The sequence below is a fragment of the Brassica napus genome, chromosome A8 (assembly GCF_020379485.1).
Source record: "Brassica napus cultivar Da-Ae chromosome A8, Da-Ae, whole genome shotgun sequence".
NCBI classification, from domain to species: Eukaryota; Viridiplantae; Streptophyta; class Magnoliopsida; order Brassicales; family Brassicaceae; genus Brassica; species Brassica napus.
In genome coordinates this window covers 9751923-9778268 of record NC_063441.1, presented here as the reverse complement: position 1 = coordinate 9778268, position 26346 = coordinate 9751923, and the positions used below count along the sequence as shown (strand labels likewise).

At 38.2% G+C, this 26346-nt stretch overlaps 6 protein-coding genes and 1 pseudogene across 6 annotated transcripts; 2 read left to right on the top strand and 5 right to left on the bottom strand.

Annotated features, from left to right (window-relative positions):
* Window positions 1-1324: 1324 nt before the first annotated feature.
* Window positions 1325-3788, bottom strand: LOC106358769 (uncharacterized protein At3g43530-like). The gene is made up of 7 exons (XM_013798572.2): window positions 3651-3788; window positions 3327-3491; window positions 3110-3243; window positions 2596-3002; window positions 2302-2408; window positions 2108-2230; window positions 1325-2047 (listed from the first exon to the last, which is right to left on the bottom strand). Exons 1-7 carry the CDS (start codon window positions 3786-3788, stop codon window positions 1325-1327), a joined length of 1797 nt encoding a protein of 598 aa, XP_013654026.2.
* A 3103-nt stretch (window positions 3789-6891) lies between these two features.
* On the bottom strand, window positions 6892-7584 carry LOC125577296. The gene is made up of 2 exons (XM_048738623.1): window positions 7327-7584; window positions 6892-7207 (listed from the first exon to the last, which is right to left on the bottom strand). The coding sequence occupies exons 1-2, from the start codon at window positions 7453-7455 to the stop codon at window positions 7091-7093; spliced, it is 246 nt and encodes an 81-aa protein (XP_048594580.1). The 5' UTR covers window positions 7456-7584; the 3' UTR covers window positions 6892-7090.
* A 1839-nt stretch (window positions 7585-9423) lies between these two features.
* LOC106358768 (F-box/LRR-repeat protein At3g58930-like) lies at window positions 9424-11037 on the bottom strand. The gene is made up of 4 exons (XM_048737448.1): window positions 10063-11037; window positions 9815-9958; window positions 9664-9726; window positions 9424-9573 (listed from the first exon to the last, which is right to left on the bottom strand). The coding sequence occupies exons 1-4, from the start codon at window positions 11035-11037 to the stop codon at window positions 9424-9426; spliced, it is 1332 nt and encodes a 443-aa protein (XP_048593405.1).
* A 1833-nt stretch (window positions 11038-12870) lies between these two features.
* LOC106360606 lies at window positions 12871-16998 on the bottom strand (annotated as a pseudogene).
* A 1016-nt stretch (window positions 16999-18014) lies between these two features.
* Window positions 18015-19025, bottom strand: LOC106359565 (auxin-responsive protein IAA1-like). The gene is made up of 2 exons (XM_013799239.3): window positions 18653-19025; window positions 18015-18569 (listed from the first exon to the last, which is right to left on the bottom strand). The coding sequence occupies exons 1-2, from the start codon at window positions 18826-18828 to the stop codon at window positions 18227-18229; spliced, it is 519 nt and encodes a 172-aa protein (XP_013654693.2). The 5' UTR covers window positions 18829-19025; the 3' UTR covers window positions 18015-18226.
* Window positions 19026-19225: 200 nt separating this feature from the next.
* LOC125577295 lies at window positions 19226-21176 on the top strand. The gene is made up of 2 exons (XM_048738621.1): window positions 19226-19991; window positions 20075-21176. Exons 1-2 carry the CDS (start codon window positions 19987-19989, stop codon window positions 21174-21176), a joined length of 1107 nt encoding a protein of 368 aa, XP_048594578.1. The 5' UTR covers window positions 19226-19986.
* A 153-nt stretch (window positions 21177-21329) lies between these two features.
* On the top strand, window positions 21330-22705 carry LOC106363123. The gene is made up of 2 exons (XM_048737447.1): window positions 21330-22523; window positions 22601-22705. Exons 1-2 carry the CDS (start codon window positions 21330-21332, stop codon window positions 22703-22705), a joined length of 1299 nt encoding a protein of 432 aa, XP_048593404.1.
* Window positions 22706-26346: the final 3641 nt, after the last annotated feature.

Genomic DNA, 26346 nt, shown 5'->3' with positions numbered 1-26346 from the left:
ATTCCTGAAGCTCTAAGGAATGTGTATGTTACTGCTGCACACCATTCGTATCGAAGGAGAAGATGCTGCATGGTTTGCGGTGAATGGTGTGCCCATCCGCTACTCTATGAGGGAGCATGCCCTCCTCTTTGGCTTGGACTGCCATGAGTATCCGAGTGGACATTTGAAGCTCGGGGGTACTAAGTTTGTGGATTATTACTTCGGTAATAAGAAGAAGATCACCATAGAAGATGTGAAGCAGAAGCTCCAATCTATGGGGACGGCATGTAATGATAGATTGAAGATAGCTGTCCTGTTCTTCATTGGTCGGGCTATCAGAGGAAAGACGAAGGATTCTGCAGCATTAGACCAGTTCATCTTAAGGATAGTGGACGATTTGGATGTTTGCAGAAAATTTCCTTGGGGTCGTCTAACATTTGAGGATGCAATAAAGGAGATTAAGCATGTAATGGAGCTTCTGAAGGGTGAAGTGCACTATGCAACCGACTTTAATGGATTCATAATTCCATTAGAGGTAAAGCATACAATTTAGCACGAAGTGAAATTTTTGTTATTTATAACCGAAAATCTGACACTGTGACACTTCATTTGTGTAGGTTTTGGCTTTTGAGTGTATTCCTAAGTTGGGGAAATTTTTTTGAATATCTTTAGACGGCGCCTATGGAGATTATCCTAGGATGTGCAAGAGTCGGTCTACAAAGAGTAGCATGAAGGGTTATTCTTTGGAAGATGCATATGTTGCGGTTGGAAAGACAAAGGTATATCTTTATTTCATTTAGTAGAAAATAGCAGAATATTTAAACTGATATTTCTGAATGTTTTATTTTCAGGTTATTAACAGTGTGTTGGTTCCAACGGTAGATGAGGAAACTTTGCTAGCTCGTATCATTGATCTGGAGCCAGAGTATCACCGTGAGGGTAGCACAAGTGATAGGTGGAACTACTCGCTAAATGTGAAGCAGAAGAATATTTGGTGGAAAGAACTTTATGAGTCAAATGTTGCTGCACGAAAGTTTACAAAGACGGAAGACAAAGAAAAGGTGACGATTGTAGAAGGTTCATCTTCTAATTCTGGTTTGGAGTCAATGTTGAAAGGTGTGGAAGAGAGGATTGTGGAGGCCATGAAAGAAGGATTTTCTGGAATTAATTTAACGGTAGAGACAAAGCTGGAGGCTATGAACTAGACTATGGGTAAATTTGAGAAGAACCAGCGAGTTTTGAAGAAAAAAGCCAAGAAAATGGAAGACATGTTGACTTCTATTGAAAGCAAGGGAAATGAGGATGAGAAATATAGACAGTGGAATGATTTTGATTATGGTAAAGATTATGGGAAGGATAGAGAGATGGCTGAGGCAGAGAAGGATAAAGAGAAGACTGAGACAGGGAAGAAAAACAGTGAGAAGGGTGAGAAAGACGAGAAAAACAGTGGGAATGATGAGGAAGACGAGGAAAACAGTGAAAAGAGTGAGAAAGACGAGGAAAACAGTGAGAAGGGTGAAGAAGAGGAAGAGCAAGAACCTGTGGGTGCGTGTAGAACTTCAGGTTCTTGCTCTTCCTCTTCTTCACCCTTCTCACTGTTTTCCTCGTCTTTCTCACTATTTTTACTGTTTTCCTCGTCTTTCTCATCTTTCCCACTGTTTTCCTCGTCTTTCTCACCCTTCTCACTGTTTTTCTTCCCTGTCTCAGCCTGCTCTTTATCTTTCTCTGCCTCAGCCATGTCTCTATACTTCCCATGATCTCTACCATAATCAAAATCATTCCACTGTATATATTTCTCACCCTCATTTCTCTTGTTTTCAATAGAAGTCAACCTGTCTTCTATTTTCTTGGCATTTTTCTGCAAAACTCGCTGGTTCTTCTCAAGTTTACCCATAATCCAGTTCATAGCCTCCAGCTTTGTCTCTACCGTTAAATTAATTCCAGAAAATCCTTCTTCCATGGCCTTCACAATCCTCTTTTCCACACCTTTCAACATCGACTCCAAACCATAATTAAAGGATGAACCTTCTACAATCTTCACCTTTTCTTTCTCTTCCGTCTTTGTAAACTTTCGTGCAGCAACATCTGACTCATAAAGTTCTTTCTACCAAATCTTCTTCTGCTTCACATTTAGCGAGTAGTTCCACCTATCACTTGTGCTACCCTCACGGTGATACTCTGGCTCCAGATCAATGATACGAGCCAGAAAAGTTTCCTCATCCACCATTGAAACCAACACACTGTTAATAACCTGAAAATAAACATTCAGAAATATCAGTTTAAATATTCTGCTATTTTCTACTTAATAAAATAAAGATATACCTTTGTCTTTCCAACCGCAGCATATGTATCTTCCAAAGGATAACCCTTCATTCTACTCTTTGTAAACTGACTCTTGCACATCCTAGGACAATCTCCACTGGCGCCGTCTGAAGAGATTCAAAAAAATTTCTCCAGCTTAGGAATACGCTCAAAAGCCAAAACCTACACAAATGAAGTGTCACAGTGTCAGATTTTCGGTTATAAATAACAAAAATTTTACTTCTTGCTAAATTGTATGCTTTACCTCTAATGGAATTATGAATCCATTAAAGTCGGTTGCATAGTGCACTTCACCCTTCAAAAGCTCCATTACATGCTTAATCTCCGTTATTGCATCCTCAAATGTTAGACGACCCCAAGGAAATTTTCTGCAAACATCCAAATCGTCCCCTATCCTTAAGATGAACTGGTTTAATGCTGCAGAATCCTCCGTCTTACCTCTGATAATCCGACCAAGGAAGAACAGGACAGCCATCTTCAATCTATCGTTACATGCCGTCCCCATAGATTGCAGCTTCTGCTTCACATCTTCTATGGTGATCTTCTTCTTATTACCGAAGTTATAATCCACAAACTTAGTACCCTCAAGCTTCAAATGTCCACTCGGATACTCATGGCAGTCCAAGCCAGAGATGAGGGCATGCTCCTCATAGAGTAGCGGATGGGCACACCATTCACCGCAAACCATGCAGCATCTTCTCCTTCAATACGAATGGTGCGCAGCAGTAACATCCACATTCCTTGGAGCTTCAGGAATTCTTCATCAGGCATGTGGAAGAAATGATAAAACTGAGGATGGCTTGTGAACCAGCCGACCTCCTCCTTAAGTTCCTTAATCACATCAACCGTCTTCTTCACACGGCACTTGGTCTGAATCTTGCAAGTCTTCAGGTACTGTGTGTTCTTGAAGTACATTTCAAGGGGCTGTGGTGGTTGCCTTTCCTACAATCAAAATATATATGTATCAGTCATTTTCTACTAGTAAGACTAATCAAATGAATGATTAAAATGAATGCAAAAATTACATTGGAGGAAGCAGCAGACATTCCTTCAGTTTTGGTATCAAGTGAGAGCGAAACTACAGTCGTTCCTCTCACTGGATTAGTCTCTTCTCTAACCGGCTCATTCCCATTTGATACCGCCTTTCCAGCTCCAGTAGATGGACGCTTTCTTTTTAGGCCTTTCATTCCCTGTACAAGATGTTAATCACAACAACTCAATTACTCCTACCAACATCAATAAAGCTTCTATTCAAAACTAATACACAACAGTAGCACTTAATTAAAGTATAACCAATACACACACAACCAATGACATTTTATTCAACTAAAACCAAAAGAATATTATACCTCAGAGGGGGGTTCACATAGATCATCACTATTGTTTCCGTCTGATAATTCTTCCACATGCTCTTCAGCAACATGAGCTGTTGTGGATTTCCCACTTTTCTGTGTAGTCTTTTTTTTTCCTCCACAATTACCTGCCATTATCTACTTCCTCTGAACATCCAAAAAACAACACAACAACACACATTTAGGCATAATCTAGAATTATTACTTTGTCTTATCTCAAACCTTTCATTCACTCAATAAATCACCTACTCCATTTCAGTTTACATTTATCCTAACAGTCAAAGAGATTTTGGTTTCATATCACAAACAATAAACCAGGAAAACCAATTGGATCCAGTAAGAAAGAACCCATAAAAATCGTGAGCTCTTGGTTTTTGTTCCAATTTATACTAATTCTACAGTTTCAAGATGTTTTCCCCAATTTCAAACTACAATCTCGTTTACTAAGATCCTACTAAACTTTTCGTCTATAATTTACAAGTTTTCCCCAATTTTTATCTGACCAAAATACAAAATACAAGAAAATCAAGGTCAAGAAATCACTTACTAGGATGAAGGATGTCGATTCAGAAGATGAAGTCTTGATTAGAACAGATGAAGAAGAAGAATAAGAAGAAGAAACGATGAGTTTGTCGATTTTGTAGCTGTTTCTGGAAATCAGAAAGAACACGAGGAGAAAGAGAAGAGAGAAGGGAAAGACACGACATTTTTTTTTGTCTCTTTTTTGTCTAAACGCAGAGTTTATGTTTAGGAAAAGGGTTATACCCGTATGTGTTTGGGTGGGCTGGGTTCATGTTTGGGTGGGCTGGGTTTCTGTGGTCAGATCATGTAATTATGTGATTTTGTTAGGATTATAGATATATCTAAGCTATTTTCGTATTTTAAAATAAATAAATAAAAAGTTATATTTTATTGATGGGAGATTTGAGCGTTTTTCGTGAGACAAAGAGATATCTGGAGTTAATCTCCCAATAGTCCACATTACCTCGCTTCTATTAACATGAAACATAAAAAAAATAATGTATCAGTTTAAAGAAAAGATCGCTGGACCTCTAAATCTGAGTCATTATTGTATATATGAATCTTCTCAAAATTGACATGTATTGTAAAGGAACCTGTTTTGGTCCGTATTAGCTAGGATTAAACTAAATATTATTTCAGGTTTAGATACCAAAACAAGCAGTTGACTCTTTAGACTATTCCTAGAATATTATTTCAAACTACGAGTCTGGTTCATTTTATACGATGAATCACACACAAGAAGTTGAACACCACAACTCGGTAACTCTCGTTGCAGAGATTCACCATCTTCACAACAAAATCAAAGATATCTTTAGGATAATCCTTGAAGGCAAATATCTTCATCTCCTTCAAACACGGGGAAGACTCCAACAAATGCTTCACCATTTTCATCTCTCCCGTTGTCCCTCCACAACTTTCAATTTGTATCTTTTTCAGTGGACAAGATGTGAGCCAAAGATCTTTGTCCTCTCGTGAAATGGAGTCCCAAAGAAAGAGACGCTGAAAGCACAAAAGCTACAATAAGGGACTTAATTTGAAGAATGATCTCTATATATGGTAATGCTTTTTTGACAGGTTAGTACCTTTATGTGTAGAGTTTCTAAATGTGGAACAGTCGTTTAGGAGAACCGGCAGTGCTTTCCATCCCCGTGAGCTGCTGGACCTAATTCTAATTCGTAACGTTTTGAGGGTGTTGAACACCGGCATCGTTTCAAAGCATAGAGAAAAACACTGAAACAAGATAAAACACCACATTAATAATTTTTTTTAATAATAACTAACATGTCTTTGATGATCTCATGCTACAAGAGAGATCAAAATAAAAACATAATTACCTCGAGAGTTACACAAGAAAACGTAAGTGTCTTCACATTTCTTATGCCACTCATGAGCTTCCACAAATTTCCACATCTCATAACAATATATTTCCTTAACCAATCATCATTTCGCTCTCTTTCTAGCATTATATAATGACGTATCTTAAGGTCGAGTACAGCCTCAACTAAATTTGTCAAGTTAACTTTCGGATAGTCCCTGGCAACTTCATCAAAATACTCAAGGTAAAGCAGACTTGGAGTATAGAAAGAAAGGCTCATGCTCGTTGGAACATGTACTGTCATGCTTTCACAACCCTCGGCATGGAGACTTAGCTTCTTAAGGCTTGCATTTGACACTGTATAACTCTTCGAGCACAGGGAAAGCGGGAAGTAGCATCTCAAGCTTATCCTTACAGCGCAAATCTCGGCTAATAACTAGGGTTTTAAGCTTTGGTAAGAAAGTGCCTTCAGCTCCAGGCCACCACTGAACGACGCTTAATTTCAGCTTGACTAGTGTGTCCTACTGACGAACATCTCTTGAGGCAGAAGATAATCAAGATCATCACAACCATCTTCACCAAATATGAAAAGTTCAAGGTCTGAAACACCACGACGTAGCACGTTGCGTATCCAACGATTCAGATAATCTGGATGAACATAGTTTTTACACTTTAGGGATACTTTCTTAATGGAAAGATCACCCTGCAAAGCCAATACCCTATCCATAAAAGCCATGAAGCTCCGCATAGTTCCATAGATATCCTCCTTGCGAATAGCACCATAAATTACACAAGAAACAGAGCCGTCTAATTGCACGAATACTTGGGAGGCTTACTCTCCAGAGTCAGTCTTCAAACTCTTAAGACTTGAAACACTATGGACCAGATGTCAGGTACTATACTTCCTTCCATGTGTTGTTTTTCATTTAGTGTTGTTATCTGTATTCTACACGAAACAAATGTCTAGCTATCTTTTGTATGTCAGGAACTTGGAAGTCTAAGACACATGAAACTAAACAGATGCAGGGAATCTAATTGAAGTCCAGACATTCTTTATAAGGCAAGGAGAGTGTTTTTGTCTTTGTTACTGTGGAAGCTTATACATATCTCACGCTTGCTTACTGCCCAAACATTACAGTAAGTGGAAATGGAGAGAAAATACTGGTCTTAAACGGAAGAGCGATCGAACAAGTGTCAGAGAGTGCAAGAGGCTCCATAATCTCCCTCACACACGGCAAAAAAGTGAAAACAATGAGGTTTCTTTGTCTTTCATGGATGCATTAATATCACTGATCAGAAGTTGCAGGGGAATAGAGAAATATGGAATTCAATCTGAATATGGACTTCATGAAAGGGTTTCCCACTCTAGATAGTTGAACCACAAGATATGATGCATTAATATCACTGAGAACCAACATTGTTATTATTACCGTTGTTTTTCAAATCATTGATGTGTAAGTAAACACAAGATATGTAACAAAAGGTTCTTTTAGCAAACAAAACACGCATGTTCTTCCTCATTATTGAGTTTACACATCCCATTTATGATCTTACAAGGAATCAACAACATTGCATATTACCTTTATCATACTGAGATTATTTACTTGTCATCAACTCCGTGGATGTTCTTCTTACGGACAAGCTCTCGCGCCATCTCTCGTAGCTCCTCGGGTGAAGGAGGTCGAGGTGCCTCTTCAGGGTACACAACATATGATCGCTGCAAAACCAAAAAAATAAATAATTGAATCCATTTAAGGAAACAAGTCAGATCATAATATACACATGTTTTCTAATCGAACACGATGATATTCAATGAGAGAGAGAGAGAGAGATTACATTTCCCATGAATTTCTTGATATTGGTGCTGTTGTTGGCGAATGTATACATAAGACCGATAGGTACAGCGACGTAGAAACCGAACTTGGCTATCTCCAAGATCCCTTTCGATGTTCCTACTGCCGACATTTTTTTCCTTTCCCAGAGATCAGATTGGATCCAACGACGATCTTCTTAGGGTTTTTCGATTGAGAAATTGGGGACAGAGCCGCCTATTCGTCTACTTTAATGGGCCGATGTATTAAGACCAAGCATGTCAATCAAAGCCTCTTTATAATTTTCGAAGCCTAGATAAAAGAGCTTTGGGCCTGGCCTCATCGAGTCTTTCATTGATTCCATCAACCCTTGAAAAAGCTTTAGAGAACACATTTATAAAGACTCCTTATATATCATAAATAAACAAGTCTCCGGCCACTTCCTACCTAAAGTAAGGCCATATGTTCAATTCATACCCGAACAATGCCAAAACATACTCCCATCTTTTATAAATTTCAATTTTTATATCTAATCTATTCGTTTTGTGCAAAAACCTGTTATTTCCCTTAAATGTTAATTAACGTCCGTTAACTCATTTTTTATTTAAAAATTTGTTAGAGGAGGGGGAATCGAACCTTTACCACAAAGGGGTTCATTCTGCATCACTCTCCCTGTCGTTCTCGACCGCCCTAGCATTCTTGAATGTAAATCAGTGCACGATCCTATAAAACATCAAAATAATTCATATTGTGAATTGTGTATGGGATAATTATCAACTGAATCAACAATAATGTCTTTAGACAAACAAAAAGACCAATTGATATAATAAATCAATATTACTTAAAACACTAATAATTAATTTTACTCTTTGAAAGTACATATAAAATATGGGACAAAGAAATAATATGAGACGTCAAATAAATTAGAATTGTTATAAACATCAAAACTTAAATATTAAAATCTAACCAAAAATCCATAGTAGCTTTGTATTAACCAAAAAATCATCTCGCATTTAAAATGTGTGGGTCAAAATCTGTTCTGTATATAAAAAAATTCTTTTTGTTTCTAATGTGAGAGTTTTTTTTTATTTGCCTAAATTTAATAAGATTATTTATTTAGAGACCAAAAAATATTTTTCCACATTTTTATTTATATTAAATAACCATTTTATTCAGTCTAAAAGCTTATAAAATTTTGACTCTAACACAAACTCGTTTGATTTGGTTTAAATACAAAATAAGTTAGGGTAGGCATTCGAGTATCAATTCGGATTTGTTTTGAGTCTATTCATACCATTTGGAATTTATAAATAACAGTTTGGGTCTGATTCAATTTTTTGTGCGCAGATTCGTTCCAAGTTTGGATACCCATTTAAATTATAAAAGTTTTAAAAATCCTAATATAGCTTAGAGCATTAGCATCGTTGATAGAAAATTTCTCATAAATATAAATTAATATCTCAACAAAATTTAGTTATGTAACTAAATTCCAACATTTAAAGATAAGCATTAACATCGTTGATAAAAAATTTCTCATAAATATAAATTAATATCTCAACAAAATTTAGTTATGTAACTAAATTCCAACATTTAAAAATAAATGCCAGTGTGTGACAGCGGGAGAATGGATATCTCAGTTTCGGTTGCCGATTTTTCATATGAAAAATGAATTTTGTTTTTCTCACATGGTTTTTTGGGGCTTTAAGACCACTTGATACATTAATGATGGTGCTCTTAGAACTCTCAAAATCCATAATTAAAAATAATATATAACATATAAATTATAATAATACATGATCAATACCTCAAATTAATATAATTTTGGTTCAGTTTGGATATTTAGATGCGGAATTCAGGTAATTTCTAATGTTTTGAATATTTTTATAGTGCTTTTGAATATCTACTTATCCCTATTTTGGATGTGTTTCAAGTATTTTAGATAATTCTGAATATTTTTGAATATTTTAGATATTAAATCTTAAAATAAATAATTTATTCAAAATTTTAATTGTGATAGGTGTATTTTCAGATATCCTACATATCTCAGTTCGTATGGATTTGATACAACGTTTTCGGATTCTGTTCGGTATTTCAGATATCCTACTTTTCCAATTATTTCAAACTACGAGTCTACTTCATATATCGGGCGAATCACACACCAGGAAGCGTTTTTCACCACAGCTCGGTAACTCCCATTGCATAGATTCACCATCTTCACAACAAGATCAAAGATATCTGTAGGATAATCCCTTCCGGCAAATAACGTCATCTCCTTCAAACACGACAAAGACTCCAACAAATGCTTTACCGTTCCAATCTCTCTCTTTGTTCCTCTAAACATTTCAATCAGTATCTTTTACACTGGACAAGATATGAGCCAACCACCTTTCTCTTCCAGGGAAATGCAGTCCCAAGCACAGAGATACTGAAAGAAAAAAAAAAGATACAGTAAGGGACTTTGAAGAATGATCTCTATCTATGACTATGGTAATGCTTTTTTGACAAGTTGGTACCTCCATTTGTACAGTGTCTAAATGTGGACAGTTCTGTAAGAAAACCGGCATTGCTTGCCATCCCACTGGGTGGACACTCCCACTAATTCGTAACATTTTGAGGTTGTTGAACGCTGGCATCGATTCAAAGCATATAAAAAACAACTGTAACAAGAAAATAAAAATGATTAAGAAAGTTTTACTTTACCTAACATGGCTTTATAATGATTTCATGTTCCAAGAGAAAAACAAAATAGAAACTTGATTACCTCGAGAGTGTTAGAAGAAAACGTAAGTGTCTTCACATTTCCTATGCCGGTCATGAGCTTACACAAATTTCCACATCTCAGAACAACATAGTTCCTTAACCCATCATCATATCGCTCTCTGTCTAGCTTCATATATTCAAAATCACGTATATTAAGGTCGAGTACTGCGTCAACTAAATTTGGCAAGTTAACTTTCGGATAGTAGCTCGCAACTTCATCAGAATACTCAAGGTAGAGCACACTTGGAGTATCAAAAGAAATGCTCATGCTCGTTGTAATATGTGCTACCATGCTTTGACAACCATTGGCATGGATAGTGAGCCTCTTGAGGCTTGCACTTGACACTGAGTCACCCGAATCTTTCCACGTAATGCTTTCTATGTATAATTCCTCAAGCACAGGGAAAGCAGGATGAATCTTCTCAAGCTTATCCGAACAATCCCAAAAGTTAACAACTAGAGTTTTAAGCTTTGGTAAAAAAGTTCCTTTAGCTCCAGGCCACCATTCAAAGTTGCCTAATTTCAACTTGACTAGTGTTCTACTGACGAACATCTCCTGAGGCAGAAGATAATTAAAATCATCATCACCATCTTGATCATAGATGGCAGTTTCAAGTTCTGAAACACCACGACGCAGCACGTTACATATCCAACGGTCCAAATGATCTGGATGAACATAGTTTATACAGTTGAGGGAGACTTTCTTAATGGAAGAATCACCCTGCAAAGCCAATACCCTATCTATAAAACCCCTGAAGCTCAGCATAGTTCCATACATAATCTCCTTAGGAATACCATAATAAATGCTATCTACTGGCACGATCTTAGTATGACAAGTGATGTCAAGATTAGGGACAAACACAAGAAGATTGCGCCACTTCGTTGACAGAACAGATGTCAAAGCAGCAAGCTTTGTCGGAAGGAAGGACAATATATGGCAAAGAACCTCGTCAGGTAGACCGCTAATACGATCCATCTACTCTATGCCTGGGCATTCGGGATCCCAAACGGGTTTCGGTTTTATCCAATCGGGTTTCGGTTTTTCGGGTTTATCAAAATCAGCCCCATTCGGATTATATGAAAGTTTGGTTCGGGACCGGTTCGGGTTCTATCGGGTTCGGGTCGGGGTTAGTAAATCTTCAAAGAACCGGTACAACCCAATATACTTTCGGGTTCGGGTCCCAATCGGTTTTCGGTTTAAAAGTACCTGATTTTTACCAATTTTATAACCAAAACATGAGTAAAATTGGTTCTTCAGTTTTAAAATACCTGATTTGCACCTATTTTGTAACCAAAACTTAAGTAAAATCGATTCAAAAATAAGGAACATCAAGCGTAATCATTCAAAATCAAACGAAAAGTAAACATATTTACTGATAAACAGAAAACCAAATATATAAAAGCATAAAATGAAAACCAAGTTCTCATAAAATGAGAAACATTGTTTAACGAAAACAAAATTAAAATCTAAATACTTCAAGATTCAACGGTCATCTTCAACCATCAACCTTCATGTAATAGTACCACCAACCTTCATGCAATAGGACCACCAACCTTCATGTAATAGATAAGTATTTTTGATGTTCAATATTTTATAGTGTATTTTGGATACATATTAGGAATTGAGATCATGTTTGGTACAAGATCTTTTCGAGGTTTTGAATGTTTCGGGTTTTATCGGATATCCATTTAGATCCGGGTTCGGTTCGGATAATACCCATAACCCGAAATACCACAAAACAAGAACCATTCGGTATTTACTTCGGGTTCGGATCGGTTCGGATTCATTTTGATCGGATCGGATTCGGTTCGGGTTTTCGGGTTCGGTTTATTTGCCCAGCCCTAATCTACTCTGTAATAAGTTTCCACGCAGTAAAGTTAGTCTTGGGGTTTGCTTTCTACTTTCGAATTTTGTATGATTTACATATACTGAAGGCGAAGATGAAAGTAACGTCGTTTTGCATTAGACTAGTTGCCCCAGTAGCTAGAGCTGGGTTGCGGGTCAAACCCGCCCCGCTGACCCGCCAACCCGCGGGTAAACTGATTTTTTTTACTCAAAAAATTTGACCCGCTTGACCCGCAAGAAGAAAATATGAAATCCGCACCCGCCCCGCTAAAACCCGCGGGTGATCCGCTAGACCCGCGGATAATATTAATAATATTAAAAATTATTAATTTAAATATTTTTTATTAAAATAACAATAAAATTTAATATTTTAAATATTTTTATTGAAAATAACAATAAAATTTAATATTTTAAATATTTTTTATTAAAAATAATAAATATAAATCTATTTATAATTAAAAATTAAATTATTTTTAAAAAATTTTCTATTTAAAAATAATATTTAAAAAAAAAATCTTTTTCTTTTTAGTTTTTGCGGGTTGGCGGGTACCCGCACTGAATTTTGGCTGACCCGCACCCGCCCCGCATAAAAATCACTCAACCCGCACCCGCACCCGTGAACCAAATTTTTCAAATCACTCGACCCGCACCCGCCCCGCAGCGGGTCAAATGGGGCGGGGCCCGCGGATAATGATTCATATTCCCAGCACTACCAGTAGCTGGCTGTTAAGATTAACCCTGCTCTATGTACTCTAGAGCTGTTGGAATAGTGATTGAAAACCAAGAAAAAAACTTGCTCTCAAAATAATAAGGAGGAGCAAATCTCAATTTAGAAGAAAGCTCGGCGTATCTTGTTATCAATATCTATCATATGGGCGGCATATATATATATATATAGTCCCGTTTTTATCAAAATAAATATAAATGTTCTATTTTTAAAACCTAATTTAATTATTTCCTAAATAGTATAAAGTCAAACTCCTTTATTCAAAAGTCAAGTATTTGATTTAAAAAGTACTTTTATTTTCATTTCACTTATTACGATAACAATCACAAGATGTTCACAGCTTGCAATACTTGTTGAACCAGACAGCAATGTTGAGAAAGCTTTCATAATCCGTCTGCGGTCTGCAAAAAAAAAAAAAAACAATCACAAGTTGCAAAAACATGCTCTTAAAATACAAAACTTTCCTCACACATATGCTTTAGCTTTGGTATTGGTTTTTTTACCTGTCTAGAGAATGATTGTCATTAGGAAAGACTAAGACTTTAACATCGGCTCCTTTCTCCTTTAACGCCCTAACGTACTATACAAATCAAGACCACGGAATTAAACAACTTCACCAATGAGTTTGGGATCTGGAAACTTAACCAAGTTGAAGACTGATCTTACTTGAAATCCATTTGAAATAGGAACACGGAGATCCACAGTTCCCAAAAGAAACAGAGTGGGTGTTTTCACCTGCACAAGAAGAATCATTTAATATATAGGATGTCAACAAACCTTATCAAAGAACGGAAGTGGTGTTGTTAAGTGTTAACCTTTGAGATGTGTGATATAGGAGAGATTTGATGAAACAGAGACATGTCTTCAGGTGAGGGGGCTTCAGTGTAGTGAGTCTGGTCACCATAAGCTTCAAAGAAACACCAATCAGGTATATCCGTAATCCCAACCATTGATGCAATGTTGCATACAGGATTCCTCGCAGCTGCTGCCACAAACTTATCCGGCGCCTATACCAAAGCTTTTAGTATAAGAATGATGATTGCCATCACAATAAAGGTGAGAGTGAATAACAGTACCTGGCCAATCAAGTGTGTGGTCAGAAACCCACCGTGAGAACCACCTAGCACGGTTATTCTAGACGGGTCTGCAAGTCCCATTTCGACGGCATGATCTACCGCTGAGAGCACATCGTTCACGTCCTGTGATCCAATTTTTCCAGGTACAGACTGCAGAGCATCTTCCCCAAATCCCAACGAACCCCTTTCAGTTCACCAAAGACCAAGTTAGAATCACTAGAAGAAGGTTGGTTGTTGGTAACTTAGTGAGGATATGAGAGATGTAAATGTGAACCTGTAATTTACAATCAGCAGACTGTATCCAATTGAGGAGAGATATGCCAGCTGCTTGGAGAAGCTGCATGGTGCAACTGTATGAGGGCCTCCATGGAGGACAACAACTAAAGGATCACCTTTCCCATTCTCCTTGGTCTTTGAAGACGATACATATATAGCTTCAAAAGGTCTTTTGGCCCCTGCCATGTGCCATGAAAGTTTATCAAACCAAAAACTGAAACATCTTGTAATGAATTCTTGTCTGTAAAGGCAATATTAAGTGTTAGAGTACCTTCGGTGAGACATTCAGAAACATTACTGACTGGAACTTTTAGAATTTTAAACTGAAGAGATGAAAGCCCTGATGTCACCTGCAGCAGTATAATATAAACCAAAAGATGAACACAAGGAAGATCTTAACATGATATGCATCAGGAGGATTTGGCAAATATGATTTTTACCTTCTCAGAGCATTTAAATATTGGTTTTTGGATACTTGACCAATGCCATGAAGGCTTTCCAGATGGATCAAGAACTTTCTTTCCATACTTGATTTCAGGAACACTCACTGGACTGCTAGACACTTCTCACAAAAAAAAACATACAATGTTGTTTCAAGACTGGTGTCTGTTTGAGTTTAAGGTTAGTAACTGAGATTAAGAGCTTGCTCAAAGATGTTACCGGCAACAACATTATCACCATCAAGTGCAAGAACACTCCATGAAAAATCAGAATCATTAGGGCTGACTCGTGACAGTTCACCACTGTAATGCCCCAAGATAAAAGGATATTATCATCAATTACCGCAGCAGATGAAAGTTATTTGGAAACTTTTCATATAGATTCACCACTCACCTTATCAAATTTAAGCTGAGTATTACTCTACAACTGCGCCAGTAGGAAGACAATATAAGAGTGCCATCTGACAGCCACGGATCACTCAAAAGTCCGGTGACATAGAGCCCAGGGAAACAACCATCATCGGGACAATTCACAACTTCAATCTGCATTTTCAAATAAAGTTGAAGAATATAAAGTGAGTGTAGAAAGACAAAATAACATAAGAGGAAGTTTGAAGCCTCCATAGGGAGATAAACAAAGACAGAAACACAAAGGGTCTGTATAATCTTTACCACATCAACGATATTAGTTGATTCAGGAAGTTTCCATCGCTTGGCCAGCTAATCTTGTGAAGTGACTCGGTTGAACAATGCGCCCCAGAATCAACAGCGGCCTTTGCGGATAAAAACAGAAGAAACTTGCCATCTTTGCTGTTAGAGAAGGAAAAAAACGTATGGTGAAGAGAGAGAGAGAGTAAGTCTTTAATATATTGTTGGAGATGGCTCAGTTAGATAAACAGAGTAACAAGGAGAACAATGGTTTTAGAAGGCAAGAGAAAGTGTCATAAGATGTAAACCTGAACCGTGGGCAAAAACCGCTGCTTATGCTTTTAGTCAAATTATGAACAGGGAATGGTTCATTAGCATCATCTCTGGAACACAAGTAAAGACAAAACTCTCTATCAAATACTTTTTCGAAATAAAGGAGTGATCAAGTTGTCTTCTAGAAGCCAAATAAAAAAACTCACTTAGGTTCTGGGCATCTAACTGCGTAAATGGCACATGGTCTGTTGTAGCAGTGCTTGAGACCAAGCTTTCTTTTATCTCCTAACCATCCAGCGAAAACTAAGTACTGAGCTGAGCCTTTACTGTTTGGACTCCAAACAACCTGTCCGACACTTATCGATCTTGGAACTCCTTTGATATGCTCCACCTCTCCACTGTCAACATCGATAACAAACAGGGCAGGCTGCTTTTTTCCGGCATACGCTTCTCCCCATTCATCTTCCCAATCTCCTTGACCTTTCCAGCTTCCAATATCCTTGTCCGAAGAAGTTCCTTTCTTGTAATAACCAAGATGGTCAAACGTAGGTTTGGGAGGAGATGGTTCCTCTGCAACATAAGCAACACGAGTCTCATCTGAGTTCCAAGAGATCCCTTCAAACCTGCATCATACACACACACACATAACCTTTACTCACTTCTCCAATAGCTAAAAAACAGCTAAAAGGAAAAGTCTAGTACCATCCATCAAGGTATACAGAGCCATGAACTTTCTGTGGGATATGAAACTCCTTGTCTAGCTGAGACGGACTCCATATCTCAAACTTTGTAGGAGACTCGTTTTCAGGGTTTCGAATCACAAGAAGCTTCAGACCTGATGGAGAGGGGACAAAGGCCGATGCGCCAGTCATCTCAACTGGAAATGGAGTCCAGTGAAAGTTGACAGAAGATTGGTTACTTGTAGTTTCGTCTTTGGAGATGAGAGCAGATAACATAAACTTCCTCCTTTTATTAGCCAAAAGGTTTGCTTGACTCATTGCAACCATTGCCTGACTACCTATAAAAGTGAAATCATCGTTTTCATTTGGTCAGATGATCTTGATTCCAAAGTTGGAGTCATTACCAGAAACAGAGCTGAGAATCCAAGCTTTGTCAATGGTGGGAATGCTCATGAACTCTTGAAGTAACTTTGACTGTGTGGCATACTCTTCCTCAGTAGCTGAGTCCAAGCCAACATGCACTTCCTTAGCCGAGTCAGTTCCAGAAGAATCCATGGCTACAACTCTTCTTCGAGACCAACTGAAACAAACAGATCTCTAATTGATTACAAAACGATTCCAGTAAGCAGATTCATCATCCACAGTCTTAACAGAACCAATCAATATAATAATCCGACACTGAACAGAACATACAGAAACCGATCAAAGGATGAGACTTTTGGATTGAAAACAGTCAAACAGAGAAACCCATCGATCGTGATAACTTACGAGGATTGGGTTTTAGCGTGTGGAAGAGCGAGACTTGTGGGGAAGATAAGGCGACGAAGATGAAGATGAAGATGAAGATGGGAGGAAGAGGAACGGAAGAGAAATCCCAAATTAGTGGAGCAAGTGAGTGCAGAGTGCGTATAGATTCTCGCCATCTATCTCTATCTTTTTTATATTATAAAGTTACAAACTTTCGATGTCACATCCATTATAGTGCCTCTATTGAAATTTTATATTCTTCATTTATCTCCAAAACTTTATTGTAGGCATAAATTATCCAAAAAAGGGACTGGAATTGTTTTCCGGAAGAATAATAAATCACTATTGTTTTGGTTGATGCTTTCAACTGTGATAATTCTGGTGGGGTCTTGTGATTCGATTTGTCAATGGATCATGCTAAATCGGAATCATCGCCGCTAATACTCTGATCCCTCGTGAGATATTGCATGAGTTGCATCCATTATGCATCACTTATTTCGTACATGATCATTATGCCCATGATGTATGGCAATTTCCACAACTTGTGAGGCGTTACTTTAATTTGGTTTTTCATTTTCCTTTTATTGATGGCAGAGATAATCTGTGGGAGAAGTTATATGTTGAATTGAAGGCTACTCGTTGTAATGGCCAAAAGAAGAGGATTGATAGCCGCACAGCAGGAAGAATCTATAAAATGCTCATATTTGGATACAAATATACTAATATGGTATAGGAATATGAGCAAAACATAACCATTAGTGAGACCATGGGAATGGCTATGGAAGAGACATTGGTTCCGAGCTGAAAGTGTATTTCTTTTGTTGTATCTTTGAAAGTTGGCAACTTCAGTTTCTTTTCCTTTTGAAAGAATCAATATATTGAATTTTTTTCCGAAAAATATATTTTGATCAAAGTTTGGAGTTGGTCAATATTATACAACAAATGAATCTTTGATGTTTATAGTGATTATGTTGTGATATAAGGTTTGGAGTTTCATTTTGTGTATGATAACCAGACATGAAAATTGTAAGAGATCGAAAGTGAATAAGCAGAAGAAAGCTGACAAAGTTAATATGTTTGACACTCGGATGACAAATTAAATATGGCTTCTAATGATGTAATTATGTAATTCATCGTATTCTTGTTATCGTTGTACTTAATGTAATTTCACATAAATAAATTTAGCGGAATTTTTTTTTTTATCAAAAAGGTTACAAACATTTATTCATTCATGTGCAAATGGTGCAATCGCATTAGATTATCATAACTTGTATAATCAAAACTGGTATAACATAATTAAAATCTACTGTTACAACTATTTGAAACTATGTCGATCAGTCTTATTCCTATTGTACACAATTTCTCTTTTTCTTAAAAGATTTCTAAATAAAGTAGGAGACTCTGAGAGAAATTTTTACCAAAAACAAAAATGGTTTTCTTGACAACATAGGATCAAAAGGCAAGAGCTTCGGATGGTTTCATGATTCTGAGTTTTAGGCAAGATAAAGAGAACATGTCCCATGGAACATCACCCACCAACATCCAATCTCCATCTTTGTCTTCATAAGTTGGTACAAATCCAGATCCTTTGTATCCTTCTCTCTCAGAATATTCACCAATTGTGAACTTGAACATGTTCTCTAGTGCATTTAGAAACTCATGATAGTTTTTGTACATCTTGAGATCTACCTTACGCAGATATGGAGCTCCGTCCATACTCACTTTCACATAACTCACACTTTTGTTGTTGTTCTTCCGGTTCGATCTCACTGGTGGCCAGCCAACTATTTGTGTTCTGAAGTTTGCAAACAAAGATTCATCGTTAGTACATCTCTAGTGAATGAAATTTATAAAATAGAACTTCAGATCTCAACTTACTTGGCAGGAGGAGGTGGAGATTCTTCTTTTAGATTGTGCTCGTCGTTGCTTTGATGAAAATGACGTTTGTTGCTTTTGACGCAAGAAACCTCTGCTTGTTCATCTGTTCCGGGCAATCCCAAACGAAGCTCTGTGTCCTTAAGGTTAAGCTCATTGATGACTTCTTCATACGCCATACTCTCCCTCGGACGCTTGTTACTTCTTATTTCAAACTTAGAATCTCTTCTTTAGCTTATATTTCTTCTTCTTGATGGGTTTGTGATAAGATTCTTGAAATGCTATGGAGTTTTTTTCTTGGGTTTTGAGAAATGGGGAGGGAGAGAGATAAGTTTATATATTGAGACGTGCATTGAAATTAGGGTTAAAGGGGAGGGAGATTGGAATTATGACGTTGTCGGGAGGATGAGGGGGCAAGTGAGAGGCAAGGGGACAAAGATGGGACACTGAGATATTTGGACGCGTTACTTTTAACGGTCCTGATTTGTCTGCGCCAGTTGCGTACGCGACATCCTAGCCGCTTCTTTCTCTTATGGTCAATGAAGTAAAGGAGGACCCAACAAAAGGAAGAACAAGATGGGAGAACTTCTCTACCTCTAAAACCACACGTTGAGTAGATGACACAAGGTTTTGATATTGATTACTGTATCTTGTTTTTTTTTCTTTTTTTCTTTTTTAAACTGATTTTACGATGGAAAACATGAGAAAACAAACAATACAGGCCCAACAGAGCTTTAGCTTTTGTGGACCTTGCCCAATAGTGGTTTACACACCAATTACAAAACATAATCCAGTTATAGAGATAGTGAGAAGTTAAGGGCATTTGCAATGGGATGTTCTTAGATATGTTCTCATATGTGTTCTCACTATTAAACAAAACAAAATAATAAAGGAAAAAAGTTTCTCAGCTACACCATGTTTAGTATAATATGGTGCAAACCATCTAGAGTTTAGAATTGTGTCGAAACCTACACGATGTATATGATAAATACATGCCACATATACGACGTTAATAAAAATATGGTGCCAACATCATAACGAGGTTTAATTGATTTTAGTTAAAATAATTGGGGTCAGCTCGTAATTAAGTAAAGTTAAACTCCAATTAACAAAACCCGACCCGAACCAAACGAAAAATCCGACCCAGACTTAACCATTTTCCCCAAATCGATTTCATTTAGAAATTTAGGGTTCCAAACAAGAAAAAAATTGGGAGTTTCGAAAAGAGAGTGAGAGATTCGTCAGAGACAAAGAGAGATTGCAGAGACAGAGAGAGAGATCGATTCAGTTTCGGCGAAATCGAATCCGGATGTGGTAATTGAAGAAACAAGGCGACAATGAGGTAAGAATCCTTGCATGTTTACTTCGATTATTGGACTCAATCGATGGTTTTACCATGTTCTAATGCTATTTTATTGCTTACAGTGATTCAATATCGGTGAAGATTAATTGTTTTCACTCGGGTGTGTTCAAAACTGAAGATGGGAAGCTAAATTATGTTGATGGTCTTTTGGAGCAGTTTGAAGTCGATGGTGATGCGGCTTATGAAGAATGTAGGAAGATCATTGGTAAGATAATTACAATGGGGAGAATGTGGTACAAGTTACCATTTGAGGATATATCAGAGAAGAAGGAGTTGCTTGAAAATGACGAAAAAACCAAAAAGAAGATGATTTCTAATGGTCGTTGGTACGAGGAGCTTGATGTCTTCATAGAGACACCTGAAACTGATGTTCTTACTGGTGATGGTGCCGTGGTGGAAGCAGTGACTGGGCACGAACCTGTTGATGGTGACGAGTCTGATGCTGAGCAACAAGGTGATAATTCTGATGGTGATCATGAAGCAGGAGAGAGTGAAAATGAGTATCAAGCGAGTGATGAATCTGATAAAGAAGAGGATATTGACAGAAACTTTGAAGAGGATCTTGAGATGTTTAGGGATGAGAACTATGAGGATGAGATTCTAGACGAGGATGAGGTATATCCTGACACGGAGCAGTCATCTGATGATGAAGAGGAACAAGCTGAGAGGATGGCTAATAGGGGTGAATTAGATGGCGTTTTTAGTCTTAGGCAGACCTTTTACAGCGGTGAAGAGTTCAAGAAGCAAGTGATCATATATATTCTGAAGACGAGAAGAAATGTGGTCTATGACAGATGGGAAAAGACAAAGATTGGTGCTAAATGTAGTGGTAAAGGTTGTGTGTGGCGTATATACTGCTCAGTAGAGAGACCCATCAAGAAATGGATGGTGAAAGTGTATGTTAACACACATACTTGCCATCCCACGGGTAAGTGTAAACTCATCAAAAGCCCTGCCATTGCTGAAGTTATGTTGGAGAAAATCAGGAAGGAACCTGAAATGAGTGCTCCAATGATTAGAGAAGAGTTTAGGGATAAGTACAACATCATTATCTCTCCCGAGCAGGCAAAGATTGCAAGGCGTATTGTTCTTGATAAGCTACAGGCTGAATGCAATGAACATTTTGCAAGGCTAAGGGACTATGAGATGGAACTATTACGGTAACATTTTTTAAACTTTCTTAATATTGTTTATAGTTAAGTGTATGTATGACTAAATGTTTTGCTTTATTTTTTCTGCAAATGCAGTTCAAATCCTGATAGCAAAATTGAGATCAATACAACAACGAAGTCAAATGGAGCGAAAGCATTCCACTCCATGTATATCTGCTTTGACAAAATTCGTGTGGCATGGAAGGAGTATTGCAGGCCGGTTATTGGATTAGATGGGACATTCCTCAAGCACAGCTCTCTGCAAGGGCTGATTCTTACTGCGATAGGAAGGGATCCAAATAACCAGATATACCCAATAGCATGGGCTGTGGTCGACTCTGAGAGCAATGATAATTGGCAATGGTTTATTCACAGGTTGAAGATTGATTTGGGTTTAGGCGTGGGTGATCTTGTGACAATCATATCAGATCAGCATAAGGGATTGATTCATGGAGTTGCTGTTGAGTTGCCAAGAGCTGAACATAGAGCTTGTGCTAGGCACATCTACTCTAATCTGAAGAAGAATCACAAGTCTGATACACTGAAGCCTCTCTTCTGGCGCATTGCAAGTAGCTACAACGAGGGTGACTATGAGAGGAGTTTGGACGTTTTCAAAAAGTTTGATCCGTTAGCAGCTGAAGACCTTATGAAGAAGGATCGTTCTACTTGGTGCAGGGCATTTTTCCGGATAGGTTCGTGTTGTTCTGATACACACAACAACTTCACAGAGTCCTTCAATAGGACCTTGAAGATAGCAAGAAAGAAGCCCTTTATTCAGATGCTTGAGTTGATTAGAAGAGATGCAATGCAGAGGATAGCTACTAGATATAAGACAGCAAAAAATGAGACGGGTCTCGTTACAAAGAAGGCGAGAAAGGAGGTTGAAAAGTCTTGTGATGAAGCTAAGCATTGCTATTCTTATTCAAGCACAGGTGGTGCTTATGAGTGCGTTGAATTTTCAAATGGTTACACGGTGAATTTGCTTTCTCGTAGCTGCGCTTGTAGGAAATGGGACTTGTCTGGAATCCCATGTCGCCATGCTGTATCTGTTATCCGTGAGAATGGTTTCGAGGTTGAAGATTATATTTCAGATTATTATCTGACATCGAAGTGGCGAGGTTTGTACATGGATGGGTTGGGGCCTGTAAATGGTCCAAGGTTTTGGAAGCTATCTGGTGAAGACCGTATTGAAGCACCACCATACAAGAGACCGCCTGGAAGACCAAAGGGGAAGGCAAGGATTAAAGGAGTGCGTGAATCCCCGAAGAAAAATCAGACCAAAGTTGATAGAAAAGGAAGAATAGGTCATTGTGGTCTTTGTGGTGGTGAAGGCCACAACTCAAGGAAGTGTCCTCATGAGGTACATTGTCGTCGTTGCAATTGTCTAGCTTTTTTTCTTTCTCGTGTTTGATTCTCTTTATTTTTATTATGTTGCAGTCTGATGAAAGCAGAAAGCGTAGGCGTCTCAACATGGAACAACAATCACATGAGCAAGCAATCGAGGACATTTCCTCAACTGCACCACCTGCTACACAACCTTGACTTCTCTAGAATGTCTTTTTCTTTTCTCGGATGTCTTTTTTTCCGCTTTTGATGTCTTCTTTGGTCTTTGGATATGACCTTTCTCTCAGCGGATATGTGTGTTTTGGATGTTAAACTAGTGTTGATGTCTCTCTTGTTATGTATGATCACCTATTTTGGATGTTAAAGCAATGAGTTCAAACTCTTTTTTTTATTGCTAAATGAAGTTGATTTCCAAACATTGTCAAACCATTACATAGTTAAGCATTACAACAACAACATTACAAAGGTTTTTAAAGATAATGAGCATGTCTTTAGAGCTTGAGAAAGGCGTTAATGATGTCTTCTTCCACTTCCGCATTTTTGGCCAATTCACTTTGAAGCATCGAAATGGTCTTCTTCAATCCCATAATAGTCTTGTCCTTCTGGCGAATTTCGTTTCTAGCTTCAATCAAAGCTTTCTTTTGCCATCCAAAAGCTTCTCCCTCATCGAACCATTGAAAGAACCCGCATTCACCTCCACTCTAACACAAACATAAAATTAAAAACTTCTCAAAGAACTCCATGACTATACCATACAGGATTCACAATAGTTTATACCTTGAATTTTTCACACCCATAGAACCTTCGACCCGGATTTTTGTCTGTCCAAGCTTGAGATATCTTTGCCACCAACCCACAGTAACAAAGAACATTGCTTTCATTTGCCTTGCCCTTTCCCTTATTGCTCCATCTTCCACCAAATTCCATCTCTCTTTCTCTGTTTCTGTCTCTTTCTCTCTTTCTCTGTTTTGAAGAACGATGAACCCTAAATTGCTGATTGAAATCGATTTGGGGGAGAGAATTGGTTAAGTCTGGGTCGGGTTTTTCGTTTAGTTCGGGTCGGAGTTTAACTTTACTTAATTACGAGCTGACCCCAATTATTTTAACTAAAATCAATTAAACCTCGTTATGATGTTGGCACCATGTTTTTATTAACGTCGTATATGTGGCATGTATTTATCATATATATCGTGTAGGTTTCGACACAATTCTAAACTCTAGATGGTTTGCACCATATTATACTAAACATGGTGTAGCTGAGAAACTTTTTTTCAATAATAAAAAGTGAAGAAAGAGGATGTAATGGTGTTCTTAATGAAGAGCTTCTGAAACAATTTTGAGAGCACTAAAAGACACTTGTCAACTCTTAGTTAATATAATTTTTATTTCAAGATTAATATTAAAGATTTTAAGTATATTAGACTTTAATACTGATATTTTTTTGTTAAAGAACTTTAGAAGTGTTCTCATGGATAATAATGCTCTTACTGGGAGATTAGATTATGGGAGACGAGGAGGTGGATGATCGGTGATCAAAGTAAAGAAGAGCAGAACTAGAACTGTATCATTTTGGAGGTGATAGTTGGATTAACATCCCTGAAGCTGTCAATTCAATTTCTAATAGTCAGATCAAAGATAACTATTTGTTATTTTGTTTCATTCAGGAAAAATATATAATATATTTGTGTTCTTTTTATATTAAATAGTCATTTTATTACTCAAATTTAAGGTGATTTAACAAACAAAACCGGAATAGAACAACTAATAAAACAAAGTTCACTATGAAAAGATCTTGCAGTTCTAATTAGAGAATCTAAAATTAAATTTTGCCCTAGAAGAATGTAGGATACCTTTGATGCTTGGAAATGTCTTTGAAGAGTCTTTATATCTTCTAACTCTGTTGAGAAATTTGACCATGCTTGAGGTTCTTTAATCATGGTGATATCATGCAGTCCGTTCTAAAATTCTGACAAATTGGAGCTCAAGAAACGAATACAAAAAAAGCAGGTTTCTCTCTTGCGACGCAAAAGGCGATTAGGGTTTTTTCTGAGTCGCGCCGTCCACTGACCTCACGTTGGTGGTCGAGAAATTCCTCCCCCGCCGATTCCATTGATCCGCAATCATCAACTCCGACCGATGAGCCGCCGTCGTTGGAACCCGAAGGGAAATCCTTCTCCTCCAAAGAAGTCCGCTTGTCAAACGCAGCTCTAGACGTAAAGCTTCAGTCTTCCTCCGCCCTAGCCTCGACTTCAGATTCCTCAGGCCCTTCGTATGCTCAAAGACTCAAATCCTCGCTCAGAAATCTCAGAAAAATCTCTAATCCAACTTTCCTCGAAGACGGCACTCCGGTGGTTCAAGCTCCAGACTCAGTCCTTCTCAAAACAGCAGAGATTTAGAAGGACCACATCGTCGCTCATTTTCACGGTACTTGTCCTCCACCGGGGAAGATTTTCGCAGATCTGAATCCGGTGTGGGGTAAATTTGGAGACATCACTGTTAGGATGGTTTCAGAAACTTCATGTTTGATCTACGTCCCTAACGTGCAGTCAAGAGAGTGGGTTTTGCAAGTCGGTTACTAGCAAGTTGACCATTGTGCAGTCTCTGTTTTCCCCTGGTCGGCAGAGGGGTCTTTGCAGGACCTGGAGCTGAAGTACACACCTACTTGAGTCATTCTCAAGAACGTTCAGCCTCAATTATACTCACTAGATGGTATCAGTGTGATAGCAAGCGCAGTGGGAGAGCCGCTACACACTGAAAAGTCAAGATTGGATCCATACCATTTCGGGGATACAAAAGTTAAAATCGAGATTGATCTATCAGTGTCTCTCCCAAATGTGGTGGAGGTGAGGGACTCTGAGAGAAACTCAGTGAGAATAAAGATTGAGTATCCAAAACTTCCTCCTAAGTGTTGTAACTGTGGGAAGTTTGGGCATCTATTAAACCGCTGCCCCAAGCCTTTGATGAAGAGAAAGCCGCAGTCTCAGTCTAGGGAGCAAGTCAGGGTTAAGGTTGCTATGGCTCCACCTGAAGTATCTGTCTCGACATTTAGTGCTCCTGTGGAGATGCAGGTCCCACACTCAGGACAGGGAAGTGAAGCAGTGCAAGCAGCTCAAGCTAAGTCTTCTGCGGCCTCTCCGCACACTCAAAGGAGAGCCAGGTCGAGATCCAGAGCCAGGGCTCGTAGAAGAAGTCTCTCACTGCTTCCATCATATCGTGATATTTCTTCAGAAAGTGAAGGAAACGAGGGACTCGTAACTGAGGATTTGGAAGTTTTACCATCAAACTCATCAGCAGAAGCAAAAGTTTTAGCCTCGAAGAAGAAGAAGCAAGAGGACTCATGCGGTGTACTTAAAGAGTTAGTAGAGTCTACTTGCGCAGTTTCTCATGAGGAGGAGCATATCTGGCTTTTGCCAAAGGCAGCAAGGCGTGCGCAAAAAAGAAAACAAAGGGTGATATGAAATGCTTCAGGAGGTCATTTGCTTAAGAACAAGATTCCAATGTTTCTAAACCGAGGGGAGACCTCGGGGAGGAAACATGATCTCTGATTTGTGAGTTTTTGAGGTACTGCCCCACAAAGTCTATGATAATGAAGACTTTTAGTTGGAATGTGAGGGGTTTAAACAGTACGGATCGACAGAGAGTTGTTAAGGATTGGATAAGAAGTGGTCGTTTTTCAGTTGGGGCTATTATTGAGACTCGTGTTCGAGAGGCAAATGCTGTTGCGGTGGTTGAGGCAGTAGTACCAGGATGGAGATATGAGACAAATTATTCGGGATCAGAAGGAGGGCGTATTTGGGTGGTTTGGGACCCAGCGATCTCGGTTGTGGTTTACAGTAAAT

Coding starts and splice junctions, on each gene's coding strand:
- LOC106358769 (XM_013798572.2), bottom strand. CDS start 3,788: ATGGCAGGTAATTGTGGAGGAAAAAAAAAGACTACACAGAAAAGTGGG. Junction 3,244..3,326: donor TGTCTGCTGCTTCCTCCAAT/GTAATTTTTGCA, acceptor TTTTGATTGTAG/GAAAGGCAACCACCACAGCC. Junction 3,003..3,109: donor CTTAAGGAGGAGGTCGGCTG/GTTCACAAGCCA, acceptor TTCGTATTGAAG/GAGAAGATGCTGCATGGTTT.
- LOC125577296 (XM_048738623.1), bottom strand. CDS start 7,455: ATGTCGGCAGTAGGAACATCGAAAGGGATCTTGGAGATAGCCAAGTTC. Junction 7,208..7,326: donor TCAAGAAATTCATGGGAAAT/GTAATCTCTCTC, acceptor TTGGTTTTGCAG/CGATCATATGTTGTGTACCC.
- LOC106358768 (XM_048737448.1), bottom strand. CDS start 11,037: ATGGATCGTATTAGCGGTCTACCTGACGAGGTTCTTTGCCATATATTG. Junction 9,959..10,062: donor TTTCTTCTAACACTCTCGAG/GTAATCAAGTTT, acceptor TTCTTGTTACAG/TTGTTTTTTATATGCTTTGA. Junction 9,574..9,663: donor GTTGGCTCATATCTTGTCCA/GTGTAAAAGATA, acceptor TCGTGTTTGAAG/GAGATGACGTTATTTGCCGG.
- LOC106359565 (XM_013799239.3), bottom strand. CDS start 18,828: ATGGCGTATGAAGAAGTCATCAATGAGCTTAACCTTAAGGACACAGAG. Junction 18,570..18,652: donor TCTCCACCTCCTCCTGCCAA/GTAAGTTGAGAT, acceptor TGCAAACTTCAG/AACACAAATAGTTGGCTGGC.
- LOC106363123 (XM_048737447.1), top strand. CDS start 21,330: ATGTATATCTGCTTTGACAAAATTCGTGTGGCATGGAAGGAGTATTGC. Junction 22,524..22,600: donor CAAGGAAGTGTCCTCATGAG/GTACATTGTCGT, acceptor ATTATGTTGCAG/TCTGATGAAAGCAGAAAGCG.